The sequence below is a fragment of the Pseudophryne corroboree genome, chromosome 4 (genome assembly GCF_028390025.1).
Source record: "Pseudophryne corroboree isolate aPseCor3 chromosome 4, aPseCor3.hap2, whole genome shotgun sequence".
Lineage (NCBI taxonomy): Eukaryota > Metazoa > Chordata > Amphibia > Anura > Myobatrachidae > Pseudophryne > Pseudophryne corroboree.
In genome coordinates, this window is record NC_086447.1 from 133,006,887 (window position 1) to 133,034,008 (window position 27,122).

The following is a 27,122-nucleotide window of genomic DNA, read 5'->3' on the forward strand; positions in this document are numbered from 1 at the left end:
GGGGTAATTCCAAGTTGATCGCAGCAGGATTTTTTTTAGCAGTTGGGCAAAACCATGTGCACTGCAGGGGAGGCAGATATAACAGGTGCAGATAGAGTTAGATTTGGGTGGGTTATTTTATTTCTGAGCAGGGTAAATACTGGCTGCTTTATTTTTACACTGCAAATTAGATTGCAGATTGAACACACCCCACCCAAATCTAACTCTCTCTGCACGTTACATCTGCCTCCCCTGCAGTGCACATGGTTTTGCCCAACTGCTAAAAAAAATCCTGCTGCGATCAACTTGGAATTACCCCCAATGCTCTGCTTCCGGACTTTTCTCTTAATGTATGATCGCCATCACCTGTGCTGAACAGGATAATGGATAAGAAAGGTGTTTCAGGACAGGTGATGTCAATCATACATTAAGAGGGAAGTCCAGGAGCAGAGCATTCTGTCCCTCCTGGAGAAGGTCATGTTGGGAGGTATGCGAATGTGTACCCATGTCTGCCTGGTGCTGATGAGGTTGGGACGTACTGAGGGGTATTCATTTGTTTGAAAATTCAGTTGGATGTCTGTTTTTTCCTATCTAATGGACAGGAAAAAACGGACACCCAACTGACTTTTCAAACAATTGAATTCCACCCATAGTGTAGACACTGTTAAACAGCTGATAAAGCAGTAGAAAAGAGATTTGCTGTTTCATTGTATCATATATTTATTTTAGAATTGTATATCAGGTTCTGAAGAACTTTTATCTACACATAAACCTGCTTTATCTATTTGCCATTGAGTTATTGATGGTATGGAAGTTCCATAATGCTGTAGCAGGATTTCTTTGGTCTACAATGCCTGCTGGCTGTAATACTGCTGATGCAGGGTTGGTGGTAAAGTGTGTGTAAATTCCGCCAAAAATTAAGTGTAGGGGAAAATAGTGTATTTTCACCCATATGTAGATCTTGTACACCTCTATATAACAGTTACTAGCTGGTCTGTGCAGGTGACGTGTGTGTTGACATAAGCTGACTGAGCTCATTCACCACCATTTGGCCTCACTGGTCATGAGGTTTGATACATTAAAAATGCGTGCAGGGCTGCATATCCGCGTGCGCAGTGGTGTTCTTGGTGCAGGGTATGCGGTGGCCTTGTACTTGTCCGGCACCGCCATCTTTCCAGTGATATATTTCGAAAGGTGGCTCTGGCACTGTGCCAAGGTCTTTGCTTTCCTCACTGCATGCGCCATCTTTCTGTATAGATCTCTGGAAAGATGGCGCCACCTGAACAGAACTCTCCTGTGCACGTATTTGCCGCCTAAGCTTACGCTGAGTGACATCACACAATACACACACTGGTGTGGCACTCTCTCCCTGCATCAGTCCCAAACTGACCAGGTACAGTATTCATTGCTGCTCAGCCCCATAGAACAGGGCAGTACTGTCATGGGAACGTGTGTGGTAGGGTTGGGAGTCCTGTGGGCTGTTTACACTGCCGCCATACCACAGAGTGAGATGAAAGCCACGTCCCCTAAATCAAAACACTTGCTGTAAGTAGTATTTACCTCATGGTATTGCCATGTTAAGCTGTCATCACAATCTGCGCACACAACTAGCCCTATACCCGGTGCGAGATATATGTCTGAAATCAAGCGGATCTCCTTGTACGCTCAGCTCTGATTAGCCGGCACATCTGCCTACCTGTCCATGACACACCCTCGGCATATGTGTCCTACGTACAGGCAATGCTGCAACAGTTACACCCACTAAGCCGCCGGTGGAGTTTCCGATCGCTCCTATCTGAAACCGCCCCAAGGTGAGGTGGTACGTTGCCAATCAGCCCCCTCTTTACAGTGAACTATTTGGTTTTAGTTTCTTTTTAAATATATTGAAATAATCCCAGCCCTGATTCCTGGACAGCCTGATAATACACGGTGATCACTGCCTATATCTGTGACTGTGCTCTATGTATTCCACAGAGTCTGCTATGAGCGTGCCACTCTCAGCCCTACCGCGCAGACCTTCCTACTCTCCGCTGTCTGGCACGGGGTATATCCAGGGTACTATCTCACCTTCTTTACTGGCAGTCTAATGACACTAGCGGCAAGGAACGTAAGTACTTACTATTGGAAATGCTAATTGTTTAAACACATAGGGGGAGATGTATCAAACTTTAGAGAGAGAGAAAATATGAGGTGGCTCCAGTGTTGTTCATGTGTCACTCTCCAGACTACGCATCTCAGTACAGTGACAGTCTGGCATGGAATCAGGATGCAGGGGATTCATGTTGCTACACTGCATACCTCCCAACTTTGTCCTGTCGGTAAGAGGGACACACGCGCGCGGTCCCGAAAAGGGGGTGTGGCCTAAGAAAAGGGTGCGTGGCTTCGTGGGAGGACCCGCGATCGTGAGCCACGCCCCCGTTTTCGTCACTGAGGGGGCATGCCCAGCGCTCTGAGCCGCTGGCATGCCCCCTCTCCCTCTGTCTGCACTGAATAGACGCTGTGTGCATGCGCACAGCGTCTATTCACCGCTGCTCTGCTAAGCAGGGCAGCGAGAGACAGAGACTCAACTGCTCCCCCCACCGCGGGACACTGCAGCCCGCGGGTAGGACAGCGGGACAGTCCCCAAAAAACGGGACTGTCCCGCGAAAATCGGGACAGTTGGTAGGTATGACACTGTCACCGTGCCTACTGGTGCACTGAGACAATGCAGTGTGGGACAGGAAAGATACAGGGGCATACGAGACAAACATACTACTGTAGTGTCTGTCCTCCTGAATCTCCTGTTTCCTGGAGACCACAGACAATTCTGGGTTTGCTGGCTTCATACAGCCTGTGTGTGGTTTGTCTATGTTTTAAAGCTGCATTAACACTTGGGGGCCTTTTTATGAAGCATAAAGGTGGCAGAATGAATCCCAAGCACAGGTCTCCATGATTGCAGCTTCTGATTGGTCCTCCCACACACACTCCTTCCCAGATGCCTGTTTTTTTTTTTTTTTGCCAGGATTGTGAAATAGTGAAAATGGCCTCTGTGGCTCCGGTGAATGGCTCTTTGGGCATGGTGAATCTTTCACCTTACTTGAAAAGCTGCTTTAAAATGACCTTATTACAGATATGTCCTCATACACCCAGCCTCAATGTGCCTAGCCTGGCTCCAGGCTGCCATGTCCCAAGCAACTCAGCTTGTGAATTTGTGTCTTAGTCGCAGTGCGATGCGATGAAGCCGCCATGAGACTGCACCCATTCATTTAATATGCGACACTTGTATATCTATGTGCGAGTCTGAGTCTGTATACGAAGCACAACAGACTTTGGCATGAAAAAAAGCTGCAAATTTAGACTCAGTCGCACAGGTATATACACGTGCCACATATCACATTTAATCAGTGCAGAAGTTTTGTTGCATCACATTTCGATTAAGACACAAATTTGGGTGAAAAACACGCTATGCGCAAGCCGAGTGGCACTGGACCTGGCACACCAGGACACATCTGTGCCTAAAATGTAGTGTTTTTTTATTAAAATGCCAGAAAGTTTCAGATAGAAGCTGTAAGTGTATGCTATGTAGGAAGACGCAGCTTAGACATGAAGGTGTTGGTTAGTTCAGTGCTATCACTGCCCGTTATCTAAAATACTTATATACTGTACATGTGGATTTATACACTACACCTGTAAAATGTTATTATGTTCTAGTGAGCAGTCCATTCTCTTTCCAGTCTATTTTACTTTTATTACAGTGTTCAAGATGTGTTCAGTTTGTCTCTTTGGTACTGCACTAGGACTATATAAGAAGTCTAATATCTTTCTTTCTCTCCGTTAGATAAGAAACAATGTCCGCCAGCACTTTCTAAAGTCACCGGAACTTAAACTAATATATGATGTGATGACATGGATAGCGACACAAGTGGCAATTAGCTACACAGTGGCACCTTTTGTGCTCTTATCGGTGAAACCGTCACTACAGTTCTACAGGTACGTTCAGATAACTGAGGTTTATAGAACATCCCGTAAGCGGTTAGGGCAGCTAGGTGACAAAGAGGGAAACTGTCCTACTAACTTCAGCAGCATATAGATGATATATAGGGAAACTGTCCTACTAACTTCAGCAGCATATAGGTGACAAAGAGGGAAACTGTCCTACTAACTTTAGCAGCATATAGGTGATATATAGGGAAACTGTCCTACTAACTTCAGCAGCATATAGGTGACAAAGAGGGAAACTGTCCTACTAACTTTAGCAGCATATAGGTGACATAGAGGGAAACTGACCTACTAACTGAAGTGGCATATAGGTGATATATAGGGAAACTGACCTACTACACATTGCAGTCTCATTAATCCACTCCCCTCTTATTAACACTCATGAGCTTTTAACCTATCTATGTACACTAACTGTCACATCCTCAACCTGTCACCATAAGAAACTATCACACACCTTCCCCCACTATACCTATCTCTCTCTCCTGCTTCTACTAGCTGGTGACATATCCCCTAATCCAGGTCCCATCCACATACCATGCTCACATTCAGCTGATTCACAACGGAATATAAATCCAACAAACCTTGTACACATCACATGTCTCCCATCTCCCCCAAGTCACTAAAATGTGCTTTATGGAATGCACGCTCTGTTTGCAACAAATTAACATCTATTCATGACCTTTTCATTTAGAAAAATAGGATCTTAATTACCTACCGGTAAATCCTTTTCTCTAGCATCCATAAGGGATATTGGGGACAGATTAGTACGATGGGGTATAGACGGGTCTAAAGGAGCCAGTGCACTTTATATTTCTTCAACTGTGTGTGCTGGCTCCTCCCCTCTATGCCTCCTCCTACTGCTCAGTTTAGAAAAAAGTGCCCTCAGGAGAGGATCTAGCTCCAGAGTTTTTCTTCAATTTCTTTTTAAACGTTTTATTTCTTTCGGTATGCTGTTTGGGCAACAGCATACCTGCACCGTGGGAGTTAGGGGGAAGACGGTCACCAGCCTCTTGAAGTGCAGAGCTGCCTCCCCGCTGCAGGACCACTGTCCTGAGGGTCTGTTTGTTCAGCAGGGCATGGTGCCTTGGCTGTCGCAGCCGCAGCATGCCGCACACCCCTAACGCTGCCTGAAGGTGATCATCGGTGGTGAGTACCAACCGGGGTCCCCGCTAGGGGGGTCCCCCGGTTTTACTGTGCGGCTGAAAGCGCGGGTGTGGCGTACGGGTCCCTCTATAGCCCCTGCGTGAGACTGGCTATATATAGTAAACCAAGCATTTATGTGAGGTTGTACATATTGGGAGACATGGCCAGTATAAATATACAGAAGTAGTTCCGGCGCCATGGTGGGGGACAGAGCTACACGAGAGCGGGCTTAGCGGCATTTTTGCACCTTCCTCTGAATAGCAGCAGCAGCCTCCACAGCTCCTGCAAACAGTCCCTGGATTGCTGGTACCGGGTGTAGAGGGAGAGAGCCACTATACTAGTGCACAATAACATCCCTCTGAGGGTTTTATCATATTACAGTCTTACTGTGTTTACACATAAAAACGCTGACAGATTCACTGGGGCTGTGCAGCGCTGGGGTCCTCTCTCCTGTGTCTCCTCTCACATGCAATAGGACAGGCTTGCAATATATCAATATCAGGCAGTGTTGTATGTGTATTATATCTGTTTTTCTGATTCACAATGGTAAAACAGAAATCATGCAGTGTATGTAATGCTAGATTCTCTCCTAGCTCATCTGGCTCAATATCATGTGAGCAGTGTAGTCAGCCATCTCAGAATGCTGATTTCAATGTGGGGGAGAGTCCAGAGCCCTCCTGGTTGGGGCTATCAAAAATATGATGTCTGATATGTCATCTCTGCTTACTACCAATGCAAATAAGACTCAGGAACTGCAACAAGCAGTGGCAAGTCTGGCTGCTAAACATCCCCCCCTGTCCACTAGAGGTGCACAAAAACGTGCTCTACCTGCACTCCTTTCAGATACTGATGATGATATACAGGATGATGGGATTCCACTCCTACCCAGGGTATTGAACCCCTCATATTATCTATTAGGGATGTGTTAAAGCTCCCCCTGGAGGATGCTACTACTCAGCAGTCCTTTTTCCTCCCACAGGACAAACTGACAGTACATTTCCTGATTCCAAGGAATTGGATGACTTATTTAAAATAGCCTGGAAGACTCCAGATAAGAAATATCAGGTGTCAAAATGGTTTTTGCATACATTCCTCTTTGCCCCTGAAGGCAGGAAAATATGGGAAGAGTCTCCAGCAGTAGACGTCTCAGTCTCTCGCCTTTCTAAAAAGGCGGTACTCCCTGCTCCGGGCTCCTTTACGGTAAAGACCCGGCAGATAGGAAACTTGAAACCACTCTGAAATCTATTTACATTGCTGCAGGTGTTGCTCAAAGGCCGGTCATTGCAGGTTGCTGGATGACACATGCAATTCATTCCTGGGCTAATCAAATTTAAGGAAGGTCTTTCGGGTGATATGACCTTAGTTAATACTGGTGGTCATTCCGAGTTGTTCGCTCGCTAGCTGCTTTTAGCAGCATTGCAAACGCTAGACCTCCGTCCTCTGGGAGTGTATCTTAGCTTAGCAGAATAGCGAACGAAAGATTAGCAGAATTGCTACTAAATAATTCCTTGCAGTTTCTGAGTAGCTCCAGACCTACTCCTAGATTGCGATCACTGCAGACTGTTTAGTTCCTGGTTTGACGTCACAAACACGCCCTGCGTTCGGCCAGCCACTCCCCCATCTCTCCAGCCACTCCTGCGTTTTTACCTGGCACGCCTGCGTTTTTTTGCACACTCCCTGAAAACGCCAAGTTGCCGCCCAGAAACACCCACTTCCTGTCAATTACACTACGATCACTCGAGCGTTGAAAAAACGTCACTCGAGCTTGTGCAAATCTCCAAAGTTTTGTGTTAAATTACTTAGCGCTTGCGCGCTGCGGACCGTACGCATGCGCATTTTCCACCTAATCGCTGCGTTGCGAAAAACGTCAACGAGCGAACAACTCGGAATGACCACCACTGTTACTTTCCTAAGTCACATTCAGGACACGGCAAGAGCCCTCTGTGACTCCCTTAAAGAGATTGGCAATATTAATGCTAGGACCAGGGCTATGGCTGTGTCTGCGCGCAGAGCCTTATGGTTGTGTCAGTGGATTGCTGATACTGACTCCAAATGTAATGTGGAATCTCTTCCCTTCACATGTGAATGGCTCTTTGGAGGTGAATTGGACGCATGGATTTCCAAAGCTACTGCTGGAAAATCCACGTTTCTCCCTTCGGGAGCTCTGCCTGCTAGACGTACCTACCCGGGACCGTTTACTCAGTCCTTTCGGTCCTCCAGATTTCGATCTAGGGCCAGAGGGGCCTCCAACGCAGCTAGAGGCTCCAGAGGTAAACCTAAGAAACCAGCCATTGCCGGATCTCAGGACCAGAATACCAGCTCTGCTTCCGCAAAGACTTCAGCATGACGGTGCCCACCCACCCCGAGGGGATCTCATGGTGGGAGCTTGGTTACGTCACTACAGCCACATCTGGGACGGTTCCTGCCAAGATGCCTGGGTAAAGGACCTTATCTCTCAGGGTTACAAGCTGGAGTTCGACGGTACTACCCCCCAACGATTTTTCAAGTCAAGCTTACCAGCTTTAGAAAATATGCGTGCTACGCAACTGCTGGCCATCAACAAGTTAGTCCAGTCCCAGGTCATTGGTTCAGTACCCCTACTACAATGAGGACAGAGTTACTACTCCAGTCTGTTCGTAGTACCAAAACCAGACGACGGATCTGTGAGACCCATTCTGAGACTGAAGTCCTAGAATCCTTACCTGAAGGTTTTCAAATTCAAGATGGAATCTTTGAGAGCAGTGATTGCAGGCCTGGAACAACAGGAATTCCTTGTGTCCCTGGATATCAAGGACGCTTACCTACATATCCCAATTTGGTCTCCTCATCAGGCCTATCTGAGGTTTAAAAAGGGAAGTGGAAAACTGCGCTATTCCTACACACAGACCCCTTCTAGCCGGTTGCTGCTCGTGACACTATGTGGGTATACTATAGGATCCCACTTATGACGTGACAGATAAGGTGAATAAGTGTCTTAGCGCACACCTAGCTTGGGTGTATAGATTATACCTTGTATTTACAAAGAATATCCACAGTGAGACGGGGTTATAAAATGTCAATTTATTTATATACGTAATAGAAATAAAAATCTAAAAGCCTTGTAAGTCAAAAAAGTTCAGGTATTTCTATATATGGCTAATACTGCTAATCAATTCTTTTTCCCCTAGTACCGGTACACTTGACTAACAAACAACATACAGACAAACATATATATGAATTACCTGTGGGCACACTACTTTTAGCGTTTTACCCCACATGTATAAAATTTATATCAGTTTCTGTCCAGAAAGAGATAAGGATTTGCTGTTATCATTGATTGAACACAGTTTCTAGTAATTTCCACTAAGAATCAAGCTCTGTAATGAATGAGCATATTCTGTTATTGTGATCAAATGTCCCAAATTTTAGGAAGGGCTGCTACTGGATAGTCTCTATGTGCCACTGAGAGTCAGGGTTGGTTTTGTTAATGCGGTCAGTAGTCCCAATACTTTTGGAAAGACTGCTGGTGAATTGTCCCTTACATTGCACAGAACTTTCCTATATAATAACAAATGGTGGTCTAGGGTATTTCCCCCGCCTACCTCAAAGCCGCTGCTTCTACAATGGGAAGCCCATTGGTGATGCAGTGCAATGTGCTCAATGCTGATATTTTTCCATGGGGAGACCCGTTGGTGGTATAGTGGAATAAGCTGTAGTCTGCCGACAGACTTCCGTTGCTCCGTGTCTTCATCCGTGCGGTCACAGGAGCAGGATCGATTACTCCGCAATCGACGCGTTTCGCCTGTCAAAGGCTTCCTCAGGATGGCTGCGTACGCCGGCAGACTACAGCTTATTCCACTACACCAGCAGCAGGTGGCAATGGAGGAAAATTGGAGACTACAGCGAGAGGCCTTAACAGAAGTGATGCAGAGCCTTGCAGCCCGGATTGGAGATATGGCCGTCAGTGCTCCGACCAGCTCTAGTTCTATACGGGCCAGTCACTTACTGCAGAAAATGACAGAGGCTGATGATATGGAGGCCTACCTGACCACGTTTGAAAGGACTGCCGAGCGTGAGAACTGGCCGAAAGCACAGTGGGCCAGTCTGCTGGCACCTTTTCTGTCAGGTGAGCCCCAAAAAGCGTACTTTGATTTAAGCCCTGCTGAGGCTCGGGACTATGATAAACTAAAGACTGAGATCCTGACCCACCTAGGAGTCACGCTGTCAGTACGAGCACAACGGGTGCACCGTTGGGTGTACGCCATGGAGAAGCCTCCTCGCTCCCAGATGCACGACCTTATTCAGCTAACAAAAAAATGGTTACAGCCAGAGACATTAACTGGTCAAAGAGTCGTCATGGACCGCTACTTGAGATCTTTGCCCATGGTCCTGCGCAAGTGGGTGAGCCATGGGAACCCGGGTACTGCTGACCAATTAGTGGACATGGTAGAGAGGTATTTGGCAGCAGAGGAACTACTGATGACCACCCAGCAACCCATAGATCCTCGACAGCGCCCTTCAGTAAAGACTGGTAAGACTGTTCCTTGGGGAAATGTTGCTGGGCGGATAAGAGAACGCAAGGCTGGAGAGACTGTAAACACTGGCCCTGGAGACAGGCAAATGGGGCTAGAACGGTCTATGCTGCCCAAACGGGTTGATAATCGTGTGGTTAAATGTTTTAGGTGTGGTATGCCAGGTCATGTTATTGCCAATTGCCCAGTCACGCAAGAACCCATGCAATGTGATGCTGCCTTTGAATGTCGCAGAATGTCTTTCTTTGCTAGGTTAGCCTGTACTGTGGTACCTTCACCTGAGCTGGAAAAACAAATGTGTGATGTGTTCTTAGAGGGTAACCGGGTAGAGGCCTTGCTAGATTCAGGAAGTTTAGTTACCCTCGTGAAAGCTGGGTTAGTGAACCCCTTAAAGGTCCAGCAAATACCTATTGGGGTAACTTGCATACATGGGGATACCCAACATTATGTCACTGCTGAAGTGAATATAGAAACTTGTTGTGGGTCAGCAATTGTTAAAGTAGGACTGGTCCCCACCTTGGTGCATGAGGCCATAATAGGGAGGGATTTTCCTCATTTTTGGAAACTGTGGGAATCACGGTTATCAACAGATGTGAGAAGTAAAGAGCCAGTTGATAATACCGGTGATTTTATGGATGTACGTGTGTCTTCGGAACTTTCTGACCCTTTGCCTTTTGCTAGTTTGGCTGGGGAAGTGACAGATGGGGAGTCCGGTGAGGACCCTCTTGCTGGGAACAGAGACATAGTAGTTAGAACTGAAAGCGTGCCTGACCTGGAGGTAAAGAAGGATCTGTTTGCGTCTGAACAGTTAAAGGATCCTACCTTAATAAAGGCTTGAGAGAATGTTAAGGTTCTTAATGGGGAACCTGTGGTACCAGGTGACAGGGTTATGTATCCCCACATGGCCATCTGTAATGAGCTCTTGTACCACATTGTCAAAAGGGGTGAGGATGTGGTGGAACAGCTGGTAGTTCCCCAGCCTTATCGGAGAACGGTACTAGATTTAGCTCATAGTCACGTTACCGCAGGACATTTAGGGGCAGAAAAAAACACTGAAAGAGTTTTACAAAGGTTCTTTTGGCCAGGGGTTTATAAAGAAGTGTCTGAATATTGTTCTTCCTGTCCTGAATGCCAGTATCATGCCCCTAGACCCCATTTCAGGAGCCCACTAGTTCCCATGCCTATTATAGAGGTCCCGTTTGACAGAATAGCCATGGATCTCGTGGGGCCCTTGTTAAAGTCTGCTCGGGGCCATCAGTATATCCTGGTAATTATGGACTATGCCACTCGATATCCTGAGGCTGTCCCTTTATGCACTATCACAACCAAGGCGATAGCTAGGGAGCTGGTGCAGGTTTTTAGTAGAGTGGGAATACCAAAAGAAATTTTGACTGACCAAGGTACTCCATTTATGTCAAGGATCATGAAAGAATTGTGCAAATTATTTAAGGTCACTCACCTCAGGACGTCCATCTACCATCTCCAAACTGACGGGTTGGTGGAAAGGTTTAATAAAACATTAAAAAGTATGTTAAAAAAGGTTGTTGAGAGAGATGGGAAAAACTGGGATTGTTTGTTGCCCTACTTGTTAATGGCCATCAGAGAAGTTCCTCAGTCCTCTACGGGGTTTTCTCCATTTGATTTGTTGTATGGTAGACACCCCAGAGGGCTGTTGGACATTGCCAAAGAGACGTGGGAAGGACAGCCCACTCTTATAGAAGCGTTATTGAACATTAACACAAATGCAGGATAGGATTGCAGCCGTGGTACCTGTTGTCAGAGAGCACATGGAACAGGCCCAAAGTGCTCAACAGAGGGTCTATAACCGGAGTGCCAAGATACGGGAATTTGCTCCTGGAGATAGAGTTCTTGTTTTGGTACCCACTGTGGAAAGCAAATTCCTAGCTAAATGGCAGGGTCCATTTGAGATTAGGGAAAAAGTGAATGAGGTTAATTACAAAGTATACCAGCCGGGAAAGAGAAAACCCGAACAAATCTACCATGTTAACTTAATCAAACCCTGGAAAGATAGGTTGTCTCTGTCAGCGGAGCCTTGCCCTTCGGTGTCTACACCTCGGTTGCTTCCCGCAGTGAAGGTGTCAGAGACATTATCAGCTGATCAGAACAATCAGGTTAAAGAATTTCTCATCCAAAATAGGGAGATATTTTCAGAGCTGCCTGGCCGAACGACCATAATAAAACATGACATTGTCACAGAACCAGGGGTCAGGGTTCATTTAAAGCCATATAGGATTCCTGAAGCTCAGCGAGAAGCTGTTTCTAAAGAAGTTAAAACCATGTTAGAACTTGGAGTCATAGAGGAATCTTGCAGTGAGTGGTCCAGTCCCATAGTGCTCATCCCGAAGCCCGACGGTAGCATACGCTTCTGTAATGACTTTCGTAAGTTAAATAAGGTGTCCAAGTTTGACGCATACCCCATGCCCCGTGTGGATGAGCTTATAGAAAGGCTGGGAACAGCCAGGTTTCTCACCACGTTGGACCTGACCAAAGGTTACTGGCAAATACCTTTATCTGATAGTGCAAAAGAAAAAACAGCCTTTTCGGTTCCGGAGGGGCTGTACCAGTATAAGATGTTACCCTTTGGGTTGCATGGGGCTCCAGCAACCTTTCAACGGGCGATGGATAAAATTTTGAGGCCCCATAGAAAATATGCAGCTGCCTATTTGGATGATGTGGTAATTCACAGTACAGACTGGGGGTCCCATTTGGTTAAAGTACAAGCAGTACTGGACTCAATCAGAGAGGCAGGGTTAACTGCTAACCCAAAGAAGTGCTGCCTCACAATGGAGGAGGTCAAATACTTGGGCTTCACCATAGGCAGAGGTCTGATTAGGCCCCAATTGAATAAAATTGATGCTATTCAAAACTGGCCTCGTCCAGTGAATAAAAAACAGGTAAGGGCTTTTTTGGGAATAACTGGGTACTATAGACGGTTTATTCCCAATTTTGCGACCACAGCGGTGCCGTTGTCAGACCTTACCAAAGGGAAGCAGTCAAATATGGTGAAATGGAACCCTGATGCAGAAAAAGCGTTCCAAGCGTTAAAAGTGGCTTTGTGTTCACAACCGGTATTGATAACACCAGATTTTTCAAAAGAATTTGTGGTACAGACAGATGCCTCAGAGGTAGGGATAGGCGCTGTGCTGTCCCAAACCAGAGATGGGGACGAACACCCTATCATTTATTTGAGTAGGAAACTCAATGAGCATGAAAAAAGGTATGCCATTGTGGAAAAGGAGGCTTTGGCCATTAAGTGGGCACTAGATTCCTTGAGATATTACCTCTTGGGTAGACAATTCAGACTAGTGACGGATCATGCCCCTTTAAAATGGATGTATGTAAATAGAGGCAAGAATGCTCGTGTAACTAGATGGTTTCTAGCGTTGCGGGATTTTAAGTTTACTGTTGAACATAGACCGGGTACACAATTGGCCAACACAGATGCATTGTCCCGCATCTTCTGTTTGGGGGCTACAAGTGTTCCGGCCCCTAGGTCGAAACAGGGGAGGGGTATATGTGACAAGAACACTGGGATAGTGTTTGAGGGCAGGTATGTTTGTCCCAGGTTCTTGTCTTACATGTATTAGAAAAATGAAAACTTCTAGGAATATGTTTTGTTTTGTTAGAACCTTTTCAGTTTGTTGGAAAAGCTGGGTAAGGGCCCTGAAAGAGAGATGGGGCAAATTCCAGACATTGGGCCCAGTTCGGGTCTTTGGCCTCACAGAAGGCTAATCAGGCTTTCAGCTGTGTAAGAGTGTTATAGAGCTGCTGGCCTGATTAGGGTGTGCAGACTGCCTGGGAAGACTGCAGGATCTCTGTGAGAGAAACACGCTTCCTGATACAAGTGAGCTATACAGTGTACTGGAAAACTCTGTGTTTTTTTGTTTAGTGATAGTTAGGAACATCTTGTGTTTAGTTAGTGCCGGACAGGCAAGGTATTTTCTTTTGCTGTTTGCTTTATTTTCTGTATAATAAAACTGGCTGGGGCCAGTTGTACCGGAAACTGGACTTGTGTGGTTCCTCAGCTGCTGCAGGCTACCATTTATCCCAGGAAACCCCACCTTGTATCCTTACAGTGTTACAGTATATAAATAAATTGACATTTTTTAACCCCGCCTCACTGTGGATATTCTTTGTAAATACAAGGTATAATCTATACACCCAAGCTAGGTGTGCGCTAAGACACTTATTCACCTTATCTATCTGAGGTTTGCCCTGCTGAACAATCACTACCAGTTTCAGGCATTACCCTTCGGCCTGTCTACAGCTCCGAGGGTGTTCACGAAGGTAATGGCAGAAATTATGTTTCAACTCAGAGTCCAGGGGATCAATGTTATTCCATACCTGGAAGATCTCTTGATAAAAGAGAGCTCCAGGTAACTTCAGTTGCTCCATATAGATTGCACTATCCAACTTCTGTCACACCACGGGTGGATCCTCAATCTGCAGCAGTCCCACCTGGAACTGTCTCAACGGCTCCTGTTTCTGGGGATGCCTCTGAATACTGTAGCACAGAAGGTGTTCCTCCCCTCACTTCAAGAAACGGTTTGCATGGTGCTCCGACCTGCTCGAGTCTCCATTCATCTTTGCATAAAATTGTTGGGAAAGATGGTGGCCTCGTACGAGGCGAATCAATTCGGAAGGTTTCATGCCAGACCGTTCCAATTGGACATCCTGAACAAGTGGTCCGGTTCCCATGTTCAGATGTACCAGATGATTCGGTTGTCACCTCAGGCCAGAATCTCACTCCTGTGGTGGCTACAGTCTCCCAACCTGCTGGAAGGTCGACTCTTTGGGATTCAGGATTGGATCCTCCTCACGACGGATGCGAGTCTGAGAGGATGGGTAGCTGTCACCCAGGGGGGCGCCGTTCCAGAGCAGGTGGTCTGCCGAAGAGGCCCTTCTTCCGATCAACATTCTGGAACTTCGGGCTATCTACAATGCTCTGATACAGGCATCCCCTCTACTCCGGGATCAGGCGACCCAGATGCAGTCGGACAACGCCACGGCGGTGGCGTACATCAATCGACAAGGAGGGACAAAAAGCAAGGCCTGCATGCGAGAAGTGTCAAGAATACTCCTCTGGGCAGAAAGAAATACAAAAGAAGTGTTCGCGATCTTCATTCCGGGGGTGGCCAACTGAGAAGCGGACTTCCTAAGTCGCCACGACCTCCATCCTGGGGAGTGGGGACTACACCCTCAGGTGTTTCAGCAAATCGACAGGTGGGGATGCCCACAGATTTACTTGATGGCCTCTCGTCTCAACAAGAAGCTTCGCTGCTATTGCTCTATCGGTTTCCTCCGATTCCGCTGATCCCAAGGGTGCTCAAGCGAATCAGACATCAGAGTGGAAGCAATCTTGATTTCTCCGGATTGGCCCCAAAGAGCGTGGTACGCGGCTCTTCTGGACATGTCCGTAGAGGACCCTTGGCCTCTACCGCTAAGAAGGGATCTTCTTCAACAAGGACCGTTCGTCTACCCGGACTTATGGCGGCTTCGTTTGATGGCATGGAAGTTGAGCGGAATATCCTAGCTCACAAAGGGCTTTCCAAAAAGGTAACTGCCACTATGGTGCAAGCCAGAAAACCTGTGATGTCAAAACACTATCATCTTATCTGGCGGAGATATGTCTCTTGGTGCGAGGAACGCACATATCCCACTGCAGAATTCAACTTGAGATGGTTCCGACAATTCCTGCAGGCTGGAGTGGATAAAGGCTTATGTCTGGGATCCATTAAGGTCCAGATTTCAGCTCTTTCTTCTTTCTTCCAGAAGAAGTTGTCTCTCTTGCCAGAACTTCAGACCTTCTTGCAAGGGGTACTTCACACAACCTCCATTCGTGCCGCCTATGCCACCTTGGGATCTGGATGTAGTGTTACGTTTTCTACAGTCCTCCTGGTTTGAACTTCTGACGACAGTAGAAAAGTACCTCACGTGGAAAACGGTGATGTTACTGGCCTTGGCTTCTGCTAGGCGTGTCTCAGAATTGGGGGGCGTATCGTGCAAAAGTCCTACTTGGTCTTTTATGAGAACAGAGCGGAGCTCAGGACTAGACAGCCGTTCCTGCCGAAGGTGGTCTCCGCGTTTCACTTGAATCAACCTATCGGGATTCCGTCCAGTTCTGACACTTCTGCTCCTCCGGAGGCATTGGATGCCTTGAAACTTTATATCAAAAGGACGGCTCGTATCAGTAAGACGGATTCCTTGTTCGTGCTCTATGATGCGCAAAAAAGGGTTGCCCTGCTTCTAAGCAGTCTATTGCTCGTTGGATTAGGCTTACTATCCAACAGGCCTATGCGTCGGCAGCCTTACCGGTTCCGCAGTCTCTGAAGGCCCACTCTACAAGATCGGTGGGCTTTTCCTGGGCGGCTGCCCGTGGAGTTTCGGCCCTGCAACTATGGCAAGCGGCTACCTGGTCGGGGAAGAACACCTTTGTGAAGTTCTACAAGTTTGATACCCTGGCCAAGGAGGATACCCAGTTTGGGCAGGCAGTGCTGCAGATGTCTCCGTACGTTCCCTCCCGTTCTGGAAGCTTTGGGACATCCCCATCGTACTAATCTGTCCCCAATATCCCTTATGGATGCTAGAGAAAATAGGATTTTAAATGCCTACCGGTAAATCATTTTCTTGTAGTCTATAAAGGGTTATTTGGCGCCCGCCTCTGTGCGGTGTCTTTCTGCAGGCTCTCTGTTACAGTATGTGTTCCTGTTTAGCTGTTGCTGTTAATGTTGCCAGATGTTGCTGGCTAAGTTATATGTTGGTGTGCTGGTGTGAAAATCTCACCACACTTTTTGTTATGTTCCTTCTCTCACGTATGTCGTTCTCCTTCAGGCACTGTACCTATTACGGAGCTGTAGGAGGAGGCATAGAGGGGAGGAGCCAGCATACCCAGTTGAAGAAATTTAAAGTGCACTGGCTCCTTTGGACCCGTCTATACCCCATCGTACTAATCTGTCCTCAATATCCCTGCCATGGAATAAGCATGCTGGATGGTAAACCTGATCCAGTGTGCAATTGTCTGTTTTGAAGCAGGACACCCAATTTTATTGGGATCATAAAGAACAAACAGCAAGTCAGATTTTCTGTGACGAGCTGTTCGCTTTACATAAACCTTCAAAGCTCTCACAACATCTAGGGACTTTGAGGTAGAGGCGGTGTCGGTAACCACCGGAACCACAATAGGTTGGTTGATATGAAATGCAGAAACCACCTTTGGAAGAAATTGCTGACGAGTTCTGAGTTCAGCACGATCCTCATGAAGAATCAAATAGGGGCTCTTGTGAGACAATGCCCCCAGTTCCAACACCCGCCTGGCTAAAGCCAGGGCTAACAGTGTAACGGCCTTCCACGTAAGAAACTTTACGTCCACCTCCTGTAACGGCTCAAACCATTCCGATTGGAGGAACTGCAACACCACGTTGAGATGAGAAAGGGTGGTTGAATGTGCAGAACACCCTTCAAGAACGTCTGAACCTCAGGGAGGGAAGCCAGGTGTTTCTGGAGGAAAATAGACAAGGCTGAAATCTGAACTTCTATGGAGCCCAGACGTAGGCCCACATCCACACCTGATTGCAGAAAAAGCAGAAAACGTCCCAGTTGAAATTCCACCGTAGGAAATTTCCTGTTCTCACACCAAGAAACGTATTTCTTCCAAATAAAGTGGTAATGCTTAGACGTTACCCCTTTCCTGGCTTGGATCAAAGTCAGAATAACCTTATCCATAATTCCTTTCTGAGCTAGAATTTGACGCTCAACTTCCATGCCGTCAAACGTAGCCATGGTAAGTCTTGGTAGACGAACGGCCCCTGTTGCAGGAGATCCTCTCGAAGAGGTAGAGGCCACTGATCCTCTGATGTCCAGTAGATCCGCGTACCAAGCCCGTCTTGGCCAGTCCGGAGAAATGAGAATTGCTTGAACCCTCTACCTTTTTATTCTTTTGAGAATCTTTGGGATCAGTGGCAGTGGCGAAAACACATATACCATCTGGTAGAACCATGGGGCGCCAGAGCGTCCACCGCCACTGCTTGTGGGTCCCTCGACCTGGAACAATACCGCTGGAGCTTCTTGTTTAGACGAGAGGCCATCATGTTGATTTGTGGAATGCCCCACTGACGTGTCAAGCTCCTGAACACCTCCGGGTGGAGGCCCCCCTCTCCTGGGTGGAGGTCGTGTCTGCTGAGGAAGTCTGCTTCCCAGTTGTCTACTCCCGAAATGAAGATTGCCGACAATGCCACCGCGTGTCTTTCTGCCCAGAGGAGAATTCGTCACCTCTGACATTGCTGCTCTACTCTTCGTTCCGCATTGTCGGTTTATGTACATTACTGCCGTCACATTGTCCGACTGAACTTGAATGGCTTGATCTTGAAGAAGATGGGATGCCTGTAGAAGTGCGTTGTATATGGCCCTTAGTTCCAGAATGTTGATCGGAAGAATGGCTTCCTGACTTGACCATTTTCCTTGGAACTGTTCCACCTTGGTGACTGCTCCCCAACCTCTGAGGCTTGCGTCTGTGGTTAGCAGAATCCAATTTTGAATCCCGAACCTTTTTCCCTCGGTCAGGTGAGAAGTCTGAAGCCACCATAGAAGAGAAACCTTGGCTCTTGGTGACAGACGTATCCTCTGGTACATGTAGAGATGCGATCCGGACCATTTGTCCAACATATCCAGCTGGAAGGGCCTTACGTGAAACTTTCCGTACTGTAGCGCCTCGTAGGCGGCTACCATCTTCCCCAGAATTCGAATGCAGAGATCCACCAATATCCGGGTTGGTTTCAAGACATCTCGCACCATCGACTGGATTAACAATGCCTTTTCCAATGGAAGGAATACCTTCTGTGCCTCCGTATCCAGTATCATCCCCAGGAACGTAAGCCTCCGTGTTGGTTCCAGGTGAGATTTTGGTAGGTTCAGAATCCACCCATAATACCGAAGTAGTCGAGTTGAGAGGGCAATGTTGTCCAACAACCTCTCTCTGGATGGTGCCTTGATCAGCAGGTCATCCAGGTACGGAATTATGTTCACTCCCTGTTTGCGGAGGGGAAAAATCATCTCTGCATTACCTTGGTGAACCCCCTCGGTGCTGTGGAGAGGCCAGCCAAATGGCAATCCCTGGAACTGGTAGTGACAGTCCTGTAATGCAAACCTTAGATAAGACTGATGAGTCGGCCAGATTAGAATATGAAGGTACGCATCCTTGATATCCAGAGACACCAAGAATTCCCCTTCCTCCAGACCTGAGATCACCGCTCTGTGACTCCATCTTGAATTTGAACACCCGTAAATATGGGTTCAGTGACTTGAGGTTTAAAATGGGTCTCACCGTCCGGCTTCGGTACCACAAACAGGTTGGAATAATAACCTTTTTTCTGCAGCTGAGATGGAACAGGAACAATGACCTGAGTCTGTACCAGTTTTTGGATTGCATCCTGTAAAATAATACCTGCCTCTGGAGAAGCTTGTAAGCCTGATTTGAAGAATCTGTGGTGGGAGTTCCTGAAACTCTGGTCTGTAATCCTGGGTGATAAGCTCTATGACCTAGGGATCCTGGTATGATGTCACCCAGACGTGACTGAAATCTCTTAAACGGTCTCCTACCTGCCATTCTTCCAGGCAGTGCGGTCCACCGTCATGCTGAAGGTTTAGAGGCTCTGTTCCTGTGAACCTGCAGTTGCTGGTTTCTTGGGTTTACTTCTATACTCTTTGAAGGGTATAGAAGAACCTTTGGTCTTATTTTTTAATTTTGCTGTCTGAAAGGACTGCAGAGTGGGAGCCGAGTAGGGCATCCTAGGTGAAGGAGCTGCGGAAGGAAGGTATGTAGACTTACCCGCCGTAGCCTTGGATATCCACGTATCCAGTTCATCTCCAAACAGGGCCTCACCTGTGAATGGTAGGCTTTCCACACCTTTTCTGGAATCCGCATCCGCAGTCCACTGACGTAGCCATAAGCTCCTGCGTACTGACACTGCCATGGTCGTGGTGCGTGCATTTAGCAAGCCTAACTCTTTTATGGCCTCAACCATAAAACTTGCAGAGTCATGTATATAGTGCAAGAGTAAAAGAATCTCCCCTTTGGGTAAGGAATTTAAACCCTCCAGTAGGTTACCTGACCATTTTGCAATGGCTCTTGTGATCCAAGCACAAGCTATAGTAGGTCTCTGGGCTACTCCTGCAGCTGTATACAGAGATTTGAGAGTGGTCTCAGTCTTGCGGTCAGCCGCGTCTTTTAAGGAGGCTTACCCCGGGACAGGCAAGACTATCTTGCATGACAATCTAGATATTGATGCATCAACAATCGTCAGGTTTTCACATTTTTTCCTATCATCCTGAGGAAAAGGGAAGGATGTAATTAACCTTTTAGGGATTTTAAACTTCTTGTCAGGATTAACCCAAGTTTCTTCAAATAGGGAATTTAATTCCAGAGATGCAGGGAAAGTAACAGAGGATTTCTTTTTCACATTAAAATAAGATTCCTCATCCTCTCCTGTCACTGTTTCATCCTTAATGTGCAGGACCTCCCTAACAGCTTCTATCAGGGCCTGTATTCCCTGACAGGGCTGCATTACCCCCCCTCCCCCCCCCCCCCCCCCCCCACACACACACACACACACACACACACACACACACACACACACACACAAGTCCACCTCACCCTCCTCTGGGTCTGACACATCATCAATTTCAGCCTGCAGGATTTGGGCCAGAGTACGCTTTTGTGAACAAATGGCAGGGGTATGAGATGCTGGTATGGGACTTGAATCTCTGTTCATCACGTCATCCATAGACTGTCTTAACTGTTGCGTCTCTTTCTCAGTATAGGACAATTTATTAGAAATATCTGAGATCATCCCTTTTAGAGAATCCAACCAAGCTGGTTCGGATCCACTAGTCAGACATGTGTACTACCCTGAGTACATTGTAGTGATCCCCCTGAAGAAGAAAAACACTCTGCAGTGCATGAAACACACTCCTTGCCTGCCATTGTAATGTGAAAGTACACACACACACACACACACACACACACACACACACACACACACACACACAAGAAAAGTTAAGCCCAGTTAACACAAACAGAGCCCTTATAGAGGGACACAGAGTATGATGGCGCCAGCCACACAGCGCCCTTCTTGCTTAATCTGAGTTTAGCTGGGTCGCAGACTAAATACCCTGAACAGGGTATTAGTATTCCTATACTGCTCCCCACCCTGCTATGACCCCTTGGTACCGCTGAGGTAATATGGAGTCCTTGTGGTGAGCTGCAGAGGGAAAATGTCGCTGGTGAACTGCTGAATCCGCTCAAAGTGAAGCCCCGTCCCCGTAATGGCGCGCGGTCTTCCCATTTTTTTTATACTGGCTGAGGTTATATGTGTGGTTTACACTGTAAACTTAGTGCCAGTGTGGGTATATTTGTGGCTTCAGCGCGCTCCTCACAGCGGAACATGTTATGTCTCTGAAGACAGCCTGTCAGTGCTGCGCTCCTACCCTCATGCCGCCATTACCGGCGGCGACCCACTAACCGGGACGCCTGCCATCTACTCACCACTCTTCTTACTTCTAGCTCTGTTAGGGGTGGCGGCATACTGCAGGACTGTACGGTCGCCACGGTGGGGCTTGCAAATAGGTACCTCAGGAGCTATATCCTGTCAGCGGGGAACGGGACCATTAACCCTAAAGGATGTTGGGCCATTCCCTCCCCCCCCTAAGTCCCACGAAGCAGGCAGTCTGGTGCCAACCAGACCTGCCTGAAAACAACAAACAGAAAATAAATGCAGAAAACTCTTCAGGAGCTTCCCTAAGCGAGATCGGCTCCTCTGGGCACATTTTCTAACGGAGTCTGGTAGGAGGGGCATAGAGGGAGGAGACAGCGCACACTGTTAATTTCTTAAAGTGCCCAAGGCTCCTAGTGAACACGTCTATACCCCATGGTACTAATGTGGAACCCAGTATCCTCTAGGACTTAAGAGAAAAACTCAATATACTAGCTATAACAGAAACATGGCTCACACAATCATACACGGCCTCCCCTGCAGCATTGTCACATGGTGGCCTCCACTTCACACACAAGCCTGGTAACTGTAAAGGAGGTGGGGTTGGAATATTACTGTCCAAATCCTACACACACCGTTTTACCAACTGTTCCTTCACGCGCATTTACATCATTTTAAGTACATTCTATTAGGATTTTCACCCCTTTCTGCGTGTTGCAGCTATCTTTCGCCCACCTGGGTAACCCACAAAGTTTCTGGAAGATTTTTCTGCTTGGCTCCCTCACTTTTTATTCTCTGACATCTCCACCATCATTATGGGCGATTTCAATATCTCTAATGACAGTCCACAATCTCCCCATGCCTCCAATCTACTCTCTTTAACCTCCTCTCTTGGCCTCTCCCAATGGACTGACTCCCCTACTCATCAGGAGGGCAACTGCCTTTATCTTGTATTCACCAGACTATGCTCTATTTCTGAACTCACTAACACTCCTTTCCCACTCTCAGATCACAACCTTATCACCTGCATGCTCTCCTCCATTACTTCAATGTCCCTGAAGTCTACCAAGCCTCCTCTAATCCGCAGAAATATTAACGCTAATGATTTTCAACAATTATCTACTTCACTGCAACCACTGCTCTCACCAATTTCGACATTCACCTCTCCTGAGACTGGTGAATCACACCTTAACCAAACTCTAGAAACAGCACTTGATGAAGTGGCTCCGGCTACCCATCACACTCCACGTAGACTTAGATGTCAAACGTGGCACTCTAAATACACAAGACTCCTACAAAAACTCTCTCACGTAAAGTAGAACACCATTGGCATAAATCTTGTAGTTCATGTGACTTCTCCACATATAAGACCGTGTACCACTCTTATGGTAATGCTCTGGACACTGCCAAACATATTTCCATTTTCTCATCTCTGCTCAAGCCTCTAACCTCAAGCGACTTTTTAATACATTTAAATCACTTCTTGTCCCTCCCTCACCCAACCCACCAGTCACTATCAGTGCGCAAGATTTTGCTTCCTATTTCAAGGACAAGATTGATAAGATCCAAAATTAAATGGTATGCTCTTCCACAGCCAGTGACCTGCTCAATTCCCTTCCTGATCCCACAAATGAAGATGAAGTATCTGCACTCTTCTCATCTGCCTACTCTACTACGTCTCCCCTTGACTCTATACCCTCACAAATTAGTAAAGCTCTGTCTGCTGTGCTCATCCCAACCTTAACTAAAATCTGTAATCTCTCTCTATCTACTGGTATCTTTCCTTCTCTGTACAAGCATGCAGTGATTACTCCCATTCTGAAAAAACACAATTCTGACCCTAACTCTCTACTCAAACTACTACATCTCTCAGCTCCCATGCTTCTCCAAGATACTTGAGAGATTTGCCTACACTCGCCTCACACACTTTCTTAACTCACAAAGCTTACTGGACGCATTTCAGTCAGGATTTCGTGCCCAATACTTCACAGAGACAGCACTGACTAGGGTAGTGAATGATTTGGTCACTGCTAAATCTATAGGCCATTACTCACTACTTATTCTCTTTGATCTCTCTGCTGCTTTTGACACTGTTGTCCACTCTCTTCTCATACAAACACTACAATCCTTAGGTCTTAAGGACACAGCCCTTTCTATGTTCTCATCCTACTTATCTAATCGCTTCTTCAGTGTTCATTTCTCTGATTCCACCTCCTCTTCGCTACCTCTCTCAGTTGGAGTACCACAAGGCTCAGTCTTAGGTCCTCTGCTTTTCTCTATCTATACCACATCTCTTTGCAAACTAATCAAGTCTTTCGGATTTCAGTATCATCTGTATGCAGATGATACTCAAATCTACCTATCCTCCCCAGATTTGTCACCATCTGTTTTGGGAAGTGTCACTGAATGCCTTTTTGCCATTTCATCTTGGATGACATCTCGCCACCTCAAACTTAATATTTCCAATTTCCACCGGCCAATAGTAGTTACCAACCTGATGTCTCTATTACTCTTGTTAACTCAGCAATCATCCCTACCCCACAAACTCGCTGCCTAGGTGTCATTCTTTAGTCTGAACTGTCCTTTGTTCCCCACATTCAATCTGTCTCAAGATCATGTTACATACATCTAAGAAACATATCCAAAATACGACCATATCTTACACAAGACACAGCAAAAACTCTAATCCATGCTCTCATTATCTCCCGCATTGATTATTGTAATAGCCTCTTGACTGGTCTTCCCAAAAATCCATTTTGAATGCAGCTGCGAGTCTAATCTTCCTCGCTAGACGTTCATCGTCTGCATATCCGTCTCTCCGTTGGTTACCAGTATCCTACCGTATTAAATATAAAATACTTTTACTCAGAGCTGGCCCTAACCAATATGATGCCCTAGGCAAGATTTTTGCTGGTGCCCCCTAGCACCACCGCTGGTTCTGCCTCTGACCTTGCACCTCTTTCCCAGCACCATCACCCCTCACCCATAGCAGTCCTTGTACCCCCTATATTTTAAATAGGAACAGTTCGCACATTTGACGCACAGCCCAAAAAGGGGCATCTTCTTGCTGGGAAGGGGCATGGCCACACAATAGTAACCCTAATTCCAATTACGCCACACAGTACTGCAACTTTATTCACATTTTATCTTGCGATAGTGTCCATAATTCATATTACATCCCACAGTAGTATCACTTTACCTTATAAACGTTACTCCTCACAGTAGAGCCCCTTATTCACATTACATCACACTGAATTGCTCCTTATTCACATTACACCACACCTTATTGCTCTTTATTCACACTAGATGACACAGTAGTGCCCTTTCTATACGCTACGCCACATAGTAGAGCACCTTATACACATAATGCCACACATTAGTAATGTATTTATACACAATTCCACACAGTAATGCCCCTTACACATATGAGACACATTAATGTCCTTATAAACATAATGCACCTTACACATTATGACAACCTTTATTAATGCCCTTTTACACATAATGTCCCTTACACTTATGCCGCACTTTATTAATGCCCTTATACACAATGACACACATAGTGCCCCTACACATTTGCTGCACATTATTAGTGCCCCTATACACATAATGACACACATACAGTAGTACCCTGTTACACATATGCCGCACATTATTAATGCCCTTATACACATAATGACATAGTGGCCCTTTACACATATGTTGCACATTATCAAAGCATTTTTACATGGCACACATAATGCTCCTTACACATATTCTGAACACTACTACACAACCAACCTACTCACATGCACACAGCACTCACACTGCCACTAACACTGTGACCTGTGACCTCTGCTTGGATACAGATGTGTCCTCATAAATCTTGCATCAATGCTAACGTCGGGCACCTTTTTTTTTTAATGAAAATGCATCTTATTTGCATTGCTATGTGGCTAGGATGCACAAGCAGCTTCTGCTGATTAAAATGATATGCAGCATGCCTATATACTTTGTGAGACTGTGGCTGTATCTTCATATGAAATGCTACATACAGAATATAGGCATGCCGCATATCATTTTAATCAGCAGAAGCTGCTGATGCCCCTAGGCATATCAAATGCCCTAGGCAATTGCCTAGTTTGCCTATGCCTATGGCCGGCTCTGCTTTTACTTGCATAGAAAGGCTATTAACCAAACTGCACCAAAATACATCTCTTCACTCATCTCAAAATATCTCCCTACCTGACCTCTCCGCTCTGCACAAGATCTACGTCTCTCATACACACGTATTACTTGTTCACACTAAAAAATTACAGGACTTTATTCGGGCTTCACCCACTCTGTGGAATGCCCTCCAACGCCCAATAAGACTCACCTCTAGTCTCCAAACCTTTAAACGTTCCCTTAAAAAATTCCAAACCCACCCACGTAACCTACAGTGCTTCCCTATCTAATTACATCCTCTCTGTACAGTAAACATAACCTCACATATTTTCTTTTCTTTACTCTTACACTCTCCTGACACTTGGCCAACATTGCAGGGTAATCATATCATACTACCCATTAAGAACCTAGCAATCTGGTAGACCATTATGCAATAGGTAGCATCTATCATTATGTATCAATGCCTATTTCTGCTTTGTCCTAGAGGATGCTGGGGACACCAAAAGAACCATGGGGTATAGACGGGATCCGCAGGAGACATGGGCACTTTAAGACTTTGAAAAGGGGTGTGCACTGGCTCCTCCCTCTATACCCCTCCTCCAGACTCTAGTTTTAGAATTGTGCCCAGTGAGACTGGACGCACTACATGGGAGCTCTACTGAGTTTCTCTGAAAATACTTTTTTTTTTTTTAGGTTTTTTTATGTTCAGGGAGGTAGCTGGCATCAACCTCCCTGCTTCGTGGGACTGAGGGGAGAGAAGTTATGACCCACTTCTAGTGAGTTAAAGGCTTTGCTTCTGGCTACAGGACACCATTAGCTCCTGAGAGTTTGATCGCTAGGTGCGCTCAGATGCTCGCTCCCACAGCCAGCCGTCACCCCCCTTACAGAGCCAGAAGTCAGAAGACAGGTGAGTAGAAGAAGAAAGAAGACTTTAGTGATGGCATTTTCCTGAGGTACCGAGCAGCGGACAGACGCTGCGCGCCAAGCTTCCGCTTACACACACAGCACTTCTGGGTGCAGGGCGCGCGCAGGGGGGGGGGGAGGGGACGCCCTGGGCATCTAAAAAATACCTCAACATAAGCCTGGCAAGAGGGGACATTACTGTATAATACTGTCCTAACCCCCGCCAGTATACTCCAAAGAGCGGGACGGAAGCGTGCCATTAGGGGGACGGAGCTTCATCCCCACAGCTCACTCGGTGCCATTTCCTCTCCGCTGGTTGCAGAGACGCTGGTCCTTCCTCATCACTGCTGACAAGTATCAGGGTGCAAAACGGGGGGGGGGGGGGGGGGGGGGGGGCAGGTTATTTGGTGCAATATTACATAATATAAAAAGCGCTACAGGTCTGGGGCATTTTGGTTAAAGCTTCTGACCCATTGATTTGGCACTGGGGTGTGAGCTGGCAAATTCCCTCTGTGTCTCTCTGACAGGCTTCTCTGTGGGATTGTCCCCTATAAGCCCAGTGTGTCTGTGGGTGTGGATTACACATGTGTCGGCATGTCTGAGGCTGAGTGCTCTTCACAGGAGGAGTATTAGAGATGCAAAAGGCGGTGGGGGGTGACCATGTCGGCACCGCCGACTCCTGACTGGGTGAATGTATTGAATGCTAATGTAGCTCGTATTAGTAAAAGATTGGACAAGTCTGAGTCTCGGACCCAAGCATGGAAGAAATCTGTGTAAGATATGTTATTACAAGTTCAGGTCCCCTCGGGGTCACAGAAACGTACGTTTACCCAGTTGGCAGACACTGATACCGACACGGACACTGATTCCAGTGTCGACTGTAGTGACTCCAGATTAGATCCTAAATTGGCAAAGAGCATTCAGTACATGATTGTGACTATTAAAGAGGTATTGC

At 46.7% G+C, this 27,122-nt stretch overlaps 1 protein-coding gene across 2 annotated transcripts in view; it reads left to right on the forward strand.

Annotated features, from left to right (window-relative positions):
* The window catches only part of MBOAT2 (membrane bound O-acyltransferase domain containing 2), a 492,510-nt gene that overhangs the window by 452,409 nt on the left and 12,979 nt on the right, over window positions 1–27,122 (forward strand). For both annotated transcript variants that reach the window (XM_063915448.1, XM_063915449.1), the window contains exons 11-12: window positions 1,954–2,086; window positions 3,797–3,948. In XM_063915448.1, coding sequence (XP_063771518.1) covers window positions 1,954–2,086; window positions 3,797–3,948 — 285 coding nt within the window. The remainder of the gene's footprint in view (window positions 1–1,953; window positions 2,087–3,796; window positions 3,949–27,122) is intronic.